At 45.8% G+C, this 12,316-nt stretch overlaps 1 protein-coding gene across 1 annotated transcript; it reads left to right on the top strand.

The window, feature by feature from the left end:
• The first annotated feature begins 5,525 nt into the window (after positions 1 to 5,525).
• TIMM21 (translocase of inner mitochondrial membrane 21) lies at positions 5,526 to 12,014 on the top strand. The gene is made up of 6 exons (XM_008685893.2): positions 5,526 to 6,604; positions 9,115 to 9,177; positions 9,278 to 9,375; positions 11,183 to 11,256; positions 11,343 to 11,448; positions 11,535 to 12,014. Exons 1-6 carry the CDS (start codon positions 6,307 to 6,309, stop codon positions 11,628 to 11,630), a joined length of 735 nt encoding a protein of 244 aa, XP_008684115.2. The 5' UTR covers positions 5,526 to 6,306; the 3' UTR covers positions 11,631 to 12,014.
• The last annotated feature ends 302 nt before the right edge of the window (positions 12,015 to 12,316 follow it).

The raw sequence follows: 12,316 nt of genomic DNA, 5'->3' as shown, positions 1-12,316 counted from the left end.
CAGAAGAAGCCCTCATTTGGAAAGCTCTGCAGTGCCTCCCCTTTTATTCAGAGAATTCTACCTATGCAACAGATCTTTGAATATCTGTTCAAAGTATTACTTAAGCAAAGATTTCCACAACAGAAAAGCTTCAACTCCACTGACCTGGCTCTAACACAGTAATAAGAAGTGAAACACAATTTCCTAATTGTATTAGTGTCCTAGGGCTGTCTTAACAACCTGACTCAAACTAGTGGCTTAAAACAACAGAAATTTATTGTCTCAGTCCTAGAGGTCAAAAGTCCAAAGCCAAGGTGTTGGGAGGGCCATGCTCCCTGCACAGTCTCTAGGGAAGAATCCTCCCTTGCCCCTTCCAGCTTCTGGTGGTTGCTGACCATCCTTGGTGTTCCTTAGCTTGTGGCGACTAAGGTGACCAACTCCAACCTCTGCCCGCTCTTTACCCAACCATCTTCCCTGTGTGTGTCTCCATCTCTTCTTATAAGGACGCCAGTCACATTTGATTTAGGATCCATCCGAACCCAGTGTGGCCTCATAGTAACTAATGACATCTGCAAAGACCCTATTTCCAAATAAAATCACATCCTAGGGTTCTGGGTGAACGTGAATTTGGGGGGCACCATTCAACACAATACACAAATTTTAAACATATACATTTTTAAATGATTTAAAAGCACTCCTTATTTTAAGTGGTTAACTTCTTGTAAATTCTGTACCAATCTGTATTGCATATTCAAAGATCAAATATCTTTAGTTGACAGAGGTTTCTAACACATAAGCTTTAAGTAAGAGGCATTTCTATTACCACTCCTTCAAATAATACTATCTGCCCGGATTTCCCAGCCAGTGACACTTAGACCCTGCCAGTATGAATGGTCATGCCAAGAAGTCTGGGGATCCATATATAGACATTGTATGTGAAGACTGAGGAAAGCTTCCTTAACTTAAATGAATACTGCTGGGGTCCTCAAATACAAATTTGTTTAAAAGCATTAGTAAATTGGGACGCCTGGGTGGCTCAGTTGGTTAAGCATCTGCCTTTGGCTCAGGTCATGATCTCAGGGTCCTGGAATGAGCCCGGCATCAGCCTCCCTGCTCAACAGGGAGCCTGCTTCTCCCTCTGCCTGCTACTCCCCCTGCTTGTGTGCGCATGCTCTCTCTCTGACAAATAAATACAATCTTTTTTTAAAAAAAAGGATTAATAAATTGATAATATCTTTTTGCCAAACATATTTCTGCAATCAAAAAGTGTCAAAAAAAATAATAAAATCTATTACACCCTAAGTCCGTTCCAAGGGAATCGAAGAAAAGTAAATTAATATGCTGTATTGATCCATTTCAATCTAGCAAACTGGCAAAGACCAAATAAAGAACATCTCATTCACTGCTGGGAGCACAAATTGGTATAAACAGTATGGAAAGCCAAATCTGGTAGTGTTTACCAAGAGCCTTAAAAGGCACATGTATTTTTTTAAGCCAGGAATTTCACTTACACAAAATGTATCCCAAAGCTAGAAAATGAGCCCAAAAATGTGACTCAAGAAAATCTACCTCAGAGTTGTCTGCACTGACGAACTTCCAAAGCCAGTACAGGGATTGGTTCAACAGCCTGGCTCCAAATAGTGAACAACATTCAGCCAATTAAAGGGACAGTTTCAACACAGGTGAAAAGTGTCTGAGATAGAAACAAGCTCATGATGTCTTCCAGATGTCTGCATGGCTTGGTCCCTCACCTCATTCAGGTATTCATGCAAGTATCACCATCTCACTGACAACTCCTTTGGCCGTTCTCTCTCAAACTCTAACCCAACTACACACACACACACGCCGCATGTGCACACACGCACTTTAGGCCCCCTCCTATTTTTTCCTTAGCACATATCACCATTCATCACTACACATCTTACTTATCCACTTTGCTCACATCACTGGAATTGTAAGCTCCACATCCGCAGGTCTTTTGCATAAGTTTTGTTCACTCCTGATTCTTAACCCACAACATGCCTGGCATACAGTCAATAAATACCTGCTACATTAATAACATCAGTTGAAAATAGCAGGCTGTATCGGGATACACTACATTTTTATAGTGTATTTTTGAATTTATCTCTTAAGAGAAAAAGTAAACACACACAAAGGAAAAAGGTCTGGAAGGAAAGACAAGGTATTAACCAGTAATACGTCTGATTCACAGAATTACAAGGTTACAAAGTTTTTTGCGTGGTGGTTCTTTTCAAATGGGGGCTGGAGAATTGAAGGGACAGAACTCCATGCACTTTCTATTATTTCTTAATATGTTGAATATGCAATAAACTGTGGGATTTTTGTTGTTTTAATTTCAAAACTGAGAATCCTATACATGAGAAGGTTTGGACTCACAGTTTGATAGCACAATCCTTCAGGCAGGAGCAGTGGTTCCAAAGGCATTCACACCATTCTGGTGTACCAGCTGCCCTGAAATCTGGGGGCACAGCTGGCAGAAAGTTCAAAAGGTCTTTGAAGTCTCTTATTTGTCTTAAACAGTAATGCAAATGTTCCATTCTACTGGATAACTTATCTGTGGTTGTCTTACAATACAAATGTATTATATTATTTACCAGTTAAATTACTTAACATTTTCCCCCAAAGCCACCGCATTAATTTTACATGTCAGGAGGATGCTCCATGCATTCCCTGCCCACTGGCACCTATCTGTTTGTGCAGTGCAGCCTACCTGTTGCTGTTTTACTTTTCCATAATTAAAATAGACCTCATGAGTCCCTATTTCACAAATCAGAGAAGACTATAGTTTTAATGAGTCTAATAGTGACTCATTTAAGGTCCCAAGCTAGAGACCAAGAGCTTCAGAGACTCTCATCTCCTGACTGTCCTTCCAGAGCTCTTCCAACCGTATTATATTCTATATCTTATCAGTATGGTTTTTGGTATTATTGAAAGTACATCTCCATTTCTCCATAAAATAAACCAACTGCACATTTTCAATGGCCACACAATTAACAAATCCGTAAGTTCCATGCATGTCCTCATGTAGGTTTGTGTGTCAACAAAATTAAGTGCATACTTAGCTGACATAATTAGTAAGATGACATTTAGTTTAAAAACACTATTTTTAAGTAATAGATTTCACCTAATAGCTTTGAATAAATTCAATATTAAAAAAATTTACCTTAAAAAAAGAAAAAAATTATATTCTGAGCCTGATTTTTGATATTTGACAAACCAAAGAAATTAGATCAAGTAGAAATTAAGCCAACCTGATAGTCTTCTGCTATTTTTCTCACAGTTTATGACATTTACACATGTTCACATTTTTTCGTTAAAAAGGGAGCTACTGATTCCTTATTAAAATCTAATTTTTCTGCAGTGAAACAATAAAAATCACCACCTACTTAGACCATCTGCAATCATTCTTGGAAGCTGATTTTTCTTTCCCATAAAGAATGCAGACCTCACCACCAAATCACAGGCTGACATGCAGGCTCCCATGCCAGGCACTCCAATTACGTCATCACCAGGAAGTTCACTCAACTTACAAAGTAACAGAAGATTCATCACATAAAAATCATTCTGCCCCCCACTTGCAGAGCTCTAGATATAAAGACTAATTTTAGTAATCATGGCAAATTGATTTAAAATTCGAGGCTCCAATTTAAATGCCACTGTTTCTCTCCTACAGAAGTTTTGAAGGCACTGTCACCGTTTTGGTTGTCACGAGGCTTGTGGTACGTCTAGCATTGCAGCTATTCTCAAGAACCAACTATTACCATAATACTAAGGTGCAGAGAACCACTTCTGAAACCAGGGTAAGAGGATAACGGACCCTAGGACGAACATGGGACAACGTCTTGGAGATTCGGAAAAACAAAAAGTAATTTAAGGTATTGAACTGCTAAATAACAGAATCATTTTTTATATGTAAACATAGACATTTGGTTTATTAGAAGGTATAATAAGCATGAGTTTTTTGTATCTTACAAATCATGAGGACTTGCAGCAAAAAGAATCCTCAAGAATGCAAATTGTTCTTTGTACTGTCCTTGCACCTGGCAAACCAATTGAGATGATGGGTATAAAGCTAGGAACCACTCACCATAAAATGAGAAGAACCTAATAAGGTACCATGATAGCACACTGATACCTCTAACAGACTGGATCATTCACTGTGAAATGAACCATTACCCTTGGAGTCCAGCTAAAAGATCTTTTGGGATGTAGCGGCAGCCTCCTGCCTCCCGCCCCTCCCGCATCTCCTCAAAGCTGCCTTCTCTCACTGTAGAAGAGGACCACCCTTCAGAACCAGGGTGCCCAAGAGAAATGTAGGGACAGGGCTCTAGACACCAGGACAAGAACACAAGCCCAGCACTTTGTCAGGAACAGGCAGAAGGGGATTAGGGGCTGAACTTCAATGGGTGGCTATCATTAGGCATCCCTTCAGGGTTTGCTTAAAAACACAGACCCACCGGACGCCTGGGTGGTTCAGCTGCTAAGCAGCCAGCTCTTGGTTTCAGCTTGAGTCATAACTTCAGGATTGTGAGCTTGAGCTCCGTGGTGGGACTGGTGGGACTCTGCCCTGGGCGCAAAACGTGCTTAAGATTCTCTCTCTCCCTCTCCACCTCTCTCTTTCCGAAAGAAAGAAAAAAGGAAAAGAGGGAGAGGGGAAGAAAGGAAAAAGAAAAACGCAGAGAAGGCCTCGAAGTTAGAAGTGCAGAAACTGCCCCAGGAAAACACACTCCCAGACCAACCCACCCACCCCAACTATCTGCTTAGGGGTTGTGTCCATTGGGCGGGAAACCATGGGCGGGAAAGAATATAGGTAACGTTTTGATGAGTAGATTCTACTTCCCTAACTTACAAACTCATAAAGAGGACAAAAGGGGGGGCTCGTTCTGAACTGGTGCCCTCTCCGCCACCTGCAAGTGCAGACCAGTGATGGGCAAGTGCCCTCGCAGGTGAAGCGCATCCGCGCGGCAGAAGGCGGCGAGGCGCTGCTCCAGGATTCCCAGTTCCCCCCACTGTCTAGAACTGAATGAAGGGAAGGAGGAAGACTGTTCCCCGTTGAAGCTACTCTACTTGTATCGGGAGTTGAGGTAACCGCACGTTTCCAGTTAACGAAATTTCCTCCCGCGGTTCTTCAGACCTCTCCCACACTAAGAAGAGCCGCGAGCGCCGCGCCATGCCGACGAATGAAACTAGAGGGAGAAGGGTGGCGGGGTACTGACCCGACCGCGGCCCCCCGACAGTCACCTGAACTCGGCCGGCCCGGCGGTCCCCGGGGCCGCGCCGACGCCGCCGGGCGGCATACGCAGCGCCTGGAGCCCGAGCCAGTGCTGCTGCAGGAGCCTGCCGCGTCCCGTCGCCATGGACACCCGGCGGGAGCGCCTGAGGCGGAGCGCTGGCCCGGGGGAGGAGCGCACCGCCCGCGCCACGCCCTCTCGGCGCCGGCTCGCTCGCCGGCGCGTGTGCGTAGGGGCGGGGCGAAGGGCGACACCGCCTTCCCGCCGGCCCCAGAAGCGGTTCTAGAAACTTCTGGGGCCCTGCTTCTTCCCACGCCCCACGGCCTGATGCCGAGGACGCCGCGTAGCAAGTGGACCGCTGAATTTTGGCTACTGGCCTTGGGCACTGCGCCGGCCTCGTCCCTCCCCACCTGTTGGCTCTGGGGAAGTTTGTGCTGTTTCCTGTCCGGTTTCCTTGGGGAGAAACTGAAACGCAAAGGCTACATCATTTGCCCGTAAGGAACGGCAAAGCTACAATAAGACTGAGAATTTCCCAGCGTACAGCCCTCTAAGGGTTACAAGAACACCCAGTTTGTAATCGCTAATTCGATTTTTGCCTGTTGCGCGATCACTGCTTTCCCACCCGTGCGGCGCCAAATACGTGCAGCGCATGCGTAGGGAGCTCTAGAAGGATGCGGAAGGGCCGCGTGCCCTCTGGCCGCCTTGCACTGTGGGAGATGTAGTCCTTCTGCCTTTCCCGCTGCGGTAACTCTGGGAGGAGTGAGGGCTTCAAACTACTATTCCCAAGACTCCTCAAGGTTTCCCAGGTTACTTTGCAGAGGCATGGCGGGTAGTGTGTGAATGTCAGTACGGAAGGTAATTAAAGCACTTTAATTCGAGTGAAAAGAGCACGGAAGGGAAGAGGAGGTGGACACAGCTTCTTTAGGAAGCTAACGTTTTTGCCGAACACGCCGTGCAGAATCACCCGTGTGAATGTGTAGCACTGAGTACACTCCGGCTGCGCGTGTGTATTGGGTAGTGAAGCTTTGCTGTTCCAAATTGGCACCTTTCCAAAGCGGAGCAGTTTTCCGTGATCATGATTTGTACTTTTTTACGAGCTGCACAGTGTGCGGAGAAGCTGCGCAGGTCGTCGGGGAAGCGGCTGTTCCCGCCACACTTAGTGCTTAACAAAGCTTGCTTGAAGACTGCGCCCAGCTTGAGCTGGGGTCTGCAAGAGCGAAAGAAAGCGGTGCCACCCAAGTGTATCCTTGGAGTCACCCAGAAAACCATCTGGACGCAGGGGCAGAGCGCCCAGAGGGCAGGGAACGACAGCAGCAAACAAGTGTCTGTGCACAGTCAGAGAGGGGAAACCGTCGTCTCAACGTCACAGAAAGGTAATGGGAGTGATCAGTCTTTGAACAAACGTGACGAGAGCTACCACTGTCCTTTCACACAGGTTCAGTGCTAAAGATAGAAAAACAGTTCACACAAAAGGTAGGACCCTTCAACACAGTTCAGAATTTGAGAATATAGACCTACAATTTTCTTCACAGACTTGAACTCAGATTTCAAAGTTGATTTTTACATAACTTCGTTGAATTATGTCTAGAAATTTTTTGTCAACTTTTATTAGTTTAAGCGTGGAGCTGTATAAAACTTAACCATTGTTTAGAAGTTTATAATAAGTTAGATTTCAGAGATGTCCTTTCATCTCAGTTGAATTAACTATTCACTCCGTCAGACATTAAAACTCATATGTATGAGGCACACCTACCCGTTTCACACAACTGAAAATTAAAACCACATTTTCCTAATCTTAATTTCCTAATAGCCAGGTCAGTGCTCTTCAGAACAACCATTCATGAGTATTCTTGAGCTTCCATTTTCTCTATGCTTAACACTTGAACAGATGCTAATGGGTGTGCCAAGGAATTCCTGCACACAAATAGGTTAGCATTTAGTGAGGAAGAAAGTAGATACAGAGTCTGAAACAGTGAAAACACAGTAATTGTGCTGCAGAGAGAGTAGCAGGGAGTGTAAAATAGATACAGAGTAATTGGGTGGAATAAATAGGTATTATTGAGGCGTAATCCATAGGGAGTAGTTCATGTAGGTCAACTCAGCACTGCATTTGAATGACTACTGTACCCAGATGTTGAGATAGATTCTTCATGCTACAGAATTAAAGATGTTCAAAGCATCGTTTACCTCCGGGTGACACGGGCAGCAATAAAAAGAACATAGATAATAGGAAAAGCAAAATGTAATTCTGTCAGGGAAAGTGAGAGAAATTTTCATAGATGAGCTAACGAATTTAGTGTTTATTGTTTATTTCTTCATTTCACAAGTAACCTGTAGAAAAAATAAGTAAAAGGAAACAAATGGTTGAGACATCCATGATTATACCATGCAAAGATGACTATTGTTAATATTTTGCTGTGTGTCATTTCGTACATACAGTTTTTGACAACATTAACAAAAAACTGTATCCTATCAATTGTTTTGTAATCTGCTGAATACGTAAAAAACAGACTCATTCATTCATAATAGCCTGAACAGCGTGGTGAGGGACAATTCAAAGTTCAGCTCGAATGAACAGCCTGTGTGCAGAGGACAAAGGCACAGACTGTCAAACAGCGTCTGTCAAGCCTTCAGGCTCCAGCAACAGTGCTGCTTATACTGCACATGGGTCCTGCTGCAGAGTCTTGTCCTCATCTGGACCCCATTCAAAGGCGACAGAGTCCAGAGGGACCTATCACACATCGTGGTAGGATGTACAGGATGCAGGAGTTTCTTTTCTTAGGGATGGGTGTCTTGGCATGCCCCATGCACTGTACCCCTACAAGTTTTGCTTACGTGTTCAATGAGCCCTGGATCTGTTTTCTGGGCTCATCCCCCACACTTGGAGTACATGTGTTTACCAAGCTATCCAACACACATGCCCCTTGTTACTTTTGCCTCCGACTAATATGATGGCATAAATAGAATGGACAAGTGTGATGTTTTGCAGAATGTCCACAACAGCGTTGTCCAAATAAAATGATGCAGTGATGGAAATGTTTTGTCTGTATGCGGTCTCAGTGTGGTAGCCACTAGCCACGTGTGGCTGTTCAGCACTTGAGGTGTTGCTGGTGTGACTGAGGAACAGCTTATTTAATTTAAAGTTAACTTAATTGTAAACTTAAACTCAAATAGCCATGTGTGGTGTGTGGTTACTGTACAGGACAGCCAAAATCCAGAAGGTCCAGGTCCCTTAAAACGAGGTGATAACATGTGGGAGACCTAACAAACCCTAATCGAGGCCGTACACATATGCTGTTGTCTCTGTCACGTTCCTGCAGAGCACTGCAGCTCCTTCTCAGTCAAGAAGCCGGATCTGGGCAGGTTCTTCATTTTCTAAGTTTATTCGCTTCACAAATCTGTGGCCAAGTGAATTCCTGTTCTAAATTCCATTCTGTTTGTGTGCACAGCCAGTGGGGGCGGCAGGGTGGGAAAGTGACTGTCAGAGTCAAGGCCTGTTTCGATCCCTTGGACGGAAGTTGACAAAGCAGACACTTAATCTGTGAGCAGCAGAATGTGTCCGGTGCTGCTCAGTCTGTATTGTGTTTTCACGCCGAGGGCCTGGATCACTTGTTTAAGTGTTTCTTTGTCTTAGAAAGTAAAGAGGTATTAAAATTATAATACTAAATACAATTATCCCTGGACCAGAGTTCTGAGGTTCTTTTGAAAACTTTCCTCAGGTGGTTCTGATTCACAGGGAGGCTTGAGATCAGCCGCCCTGGAACACACGAAGACCCCCGCGTGGGGTCCCGACTCCACATGTCCCCCCGCTAGAAGTGGTGAAGCCGTGAGCGTTCCCGCCTGTCGGGCACACGTCTGACTCAGCCGTGCTTTCTCTCTACAGTGAAAGAAGCTGGAAGAGATGTTACCTATTTGATAGTGGTGCTGTTTGGAATCACCGTCACAGGTTGATCACAGCAAGTATAATAGCTACCCCGCAAGTCTTTTTTAACTTAACACTTGTCTTGCTCTTGCTTTGCTTGATCTTCTTTTTCTGTAATTTGCAGGTGGCTTGTTTTACACAATTTTCAAAGAACTTTTTTCTTCATCGAGTCCTAATAAGATCTATGGGAAAGCCTTAGAAAAATGCAGATCACACCCCGAGGTTAGTCCTCCAGATGGAGTCACACACACTGTGAATATCGGGGGAAAAAATGCCAGCCGGGGTGGAGGTGGGGGCAGAACATACATATTGGTTCTGAGACTAGTGATGTTTATGTGATAATAAAGTCATGACGGTTGGATTGTGATTGTTATTAGCTCTCGGTTCTGTACTTGAAATGCTTTAGGACCACCCAAAGGTCTGTGTAGCGGTGTTTTCATCCTAATTATGCTAGAGAGTCACTTACTGTCATAGATAGTAAATGCCTAGACCTTGCCAGAGTGTTAAACTCCTGCAGTAAGTTCCTAGCCCTGTGAAACACCTGATTCATGACCTCGCGATCACGATAGTAGTTAGTGACACTCACTAAAGGCACATTGTGACCAGGCACTACACTCAGTGCATCGTCATTCTTGGCTCTCACGGAAGCCATTTGTGTTCAATACTATGACTCTCCCGTTCACAGAAGGAGACACTGACACGTCAGAGATGGGGGAGCTCAACCACAATTGCTGAGCTGAAAGCGGGACAGCCAGGACCTGAGCCCAAGTTTGTGTGACTCCAAAGCTTATGCTCTTAAGCACAGCCTGCCCAAAGCATTCCCCAGGAGGAGGCTGCCATGTAGAACAGCTGCTCACGTCTCTTAGGGGTCCTGCCAGAAGGAAGGCTTTCTGGTCACAGAAAGCCAGCACAGCCACTGTAGCGCCAGACTTCCTACGCCCTGGGTGGAGGGCTTCAGCATGGGAAAATAGTGCTCATTGAAATCTTAATCCTCATGCCTGGAAGGAAAATAGCAGATAGCACCAGAAACTATCAGGGCGGCTTCTCGCACAGACCCAGGTGCGTGAGAAACACACAGCACTCTGTGAGGGGAGAGGTGTGAAGCCACAGGTGCCCTCAGAGCAGGTGCCCTGACTGGGTTCCCTGGGGCCCCATCTCCGCTTGGTCCTCCCGAGTCTCCAGTCCTGTCCGCAGGCTAACGGTCTGCAGCACCTTGTGCTTTAACTCTCTTGATTTCTTATCGTTGGACTCTGGGCCGTCCGTGAGACCCATGAAGGAGGAGTCAGGGAGACACATCTCTGAGTAAGTGGGAAATGAGCAGGGAACAAGGAAGGTTCCAGTTATGTGGTTTTTTTGGAAAGGCTCCAAAGTATTTGCATTTTAAACTCAAGAAGAACTACATTTCCCTGTCGTGAGTTTTCCTGTTAGGAATCATGGTTCCATACCTCTGGATCTGAGGTGATTATTGCAGGCTTCCCCCGGCGTCTGAAAGGGGCGTGCTCCCTCGAAAGCTCTCGAAAGTCAAGGGCATGAAGCGAGGGCGCAGCCACCATTTCCTGAAAGCAAGAAGCCTTGGGTTTTGTTCAGTTGGCAAACACAGGTACTATCGTAGGTTCTTTAGAGTGAAGTGGTGAAGCCTGTGCTCGTTTTCTTTCACCGTCTTTAGCGACTCAGAGAATTGTCTTGTCCTTGTAGCTTTGAGTATTAGACCCCATGAGATACATCTCACTGAAAACGTTCCGATGTGTGTTTAACCATTTGCCTGCTTTGTTGTGCCGGGTGTTTGTGAGGGAAGTAGGAACACCTGTCGTGAAGCCGTGGGTCACAGCATGGAGTCACCGACTTCGGTGTCTGCAGGAAAGCCGTCCTTAGGGGAGCAGTTTTTTCATCGTTGGAGTTGTCATTTTGAAAGGGTCCCAGGCTTAATGATTTGTTTGCTTAAAAAAATCACTTGGTTTGTCAAAATCTTTCCCCGGGAAGCTTGAAAGGCAGAGGCCTTACTGAGTCCCGCGCTGCGTCTGTCCCGCAGGTCATCAGTGTCTTTGGCGAGCCCGTGAAGGGCTACGGGGAGGTGACGCGCCGCGGGCGGAGGCAGCACGTCAGGTACCACACTTCACCCGCCTTCCGGAAGCTCGGGGTCATTTTTAAACGACAGGAATTGAGGCTGTGCTCTTTGGCTTTCTTGACAGTTTTATCGAATATGTAAAGGATGGGCTGAAACACATGCGCGTGAAGTTCTACATCCAGGGCTCCGAGCCTGGGAAGCAAGGAACTGTGCATCTCGAAGTGAAGGAGGTGGGGGATCGTGTGGGGACCGGGTGGACCGAGGGCTCTGGGGCAGCGGGACAAAAGCTACACCTGGAAATATGTTTGTTTTTCAGAACCCAGAAAGTGGCGAGTATGAATTTCGATATATATTTGTTGAACTTGAGCCCTACCCTAGAAGAACTATTGTCATCGAAGATAATCGATCCTGAGATGACTGCAGGACCCCAGCAAGCACGGCTTCTGGGCGGATGTGGCATGGGGCGGACCCCCAGCTCTGCTCTTCCCCGCTCCTCCCGAGTCTGTAGAATGAGTCAGGACAGAGTGTGTAGCACAGAAAAGTGAATGGAAGTGGGCAGTCGCTGCATTTAGATGAGCTGGAGATTCTCTTGTAGAGGGCAAAATCACGAAATAGAACACAGTTTATGCTATCCCTGAATCAATCATGGACTGTATTTCTGCTCTAGTTAATATCCTCTTTCATGATAAGAAATCCTTGTTATTAAAAACTTTACACCATGTAAATAACAGAAAAGAGTATTTTATGCTTTTATGTTGTATAACTATATAAAATCTGTGAAATAAAGTCAAAACTAACAAAAAGATGTCAGAAGCAGCTTGCTTCCGTAGACCGGAGTCTGACATTTGGGGACAGGACGTTCGAACGACAAGTTCACATGATAAGCATACCCTACACAATGCCTGCAGGAAGGCTGTAGTACTGCCGTGTGTCTTGTACTGCGTCCTCAGTGCGTGGGGACGCTGTGTGCAGTGGGAGGAGCCCACGCCCGCTGGTCGGGGGGACTGGGCCCTCAGCAGGTGCGTGTCAGACCTCACCGTCCTGGCTGGTTAGGACGACAACGAGAGGACAGGTGCAAGCATCTGACCACAGATGGCA

Source organism: Ursus maritimus, unplaced genomic scaffold (assembly GCF_017311325.1).
Source record: "Ursus maritimus isolate PB19 unplaced genomic scaffold, ASM1731132v1 scaffold_18, whole genome shotgun sequence".
Classification (NCBI taxonomy): Eukaryota; Metazoa; Chordata; class Mammalia; order Carnivora; family Ursidae; genus Ursus; species Ursus maritimus.
This window is presented reverse-complemented; position numbering and strand designations above follow the sequence as displayed.

Coding starts and splice junctions, on each gene's coding strand:
- TIMM21 (XM_008685893.2), top strand. CDS start 6,307: ATGATTTGTACTTTTTTACGAGCTGCACAGTGTGCGGAGAAGCTGCGC. Junction 6,605..9,114: donor CGTCTCAACGTCACAGAAAG/GTAATGGGAGTG, acceptor TTCTCTCTACAG/TGAAAGAAGCTGGAAGAGAT. Junction 9,178..9,277: donor GTTTGGAATCACCGTCACAG/GTTGATCACAGC, acceptor TGTAATTTGCAG/GTGGCTTGTTTTACACAATT.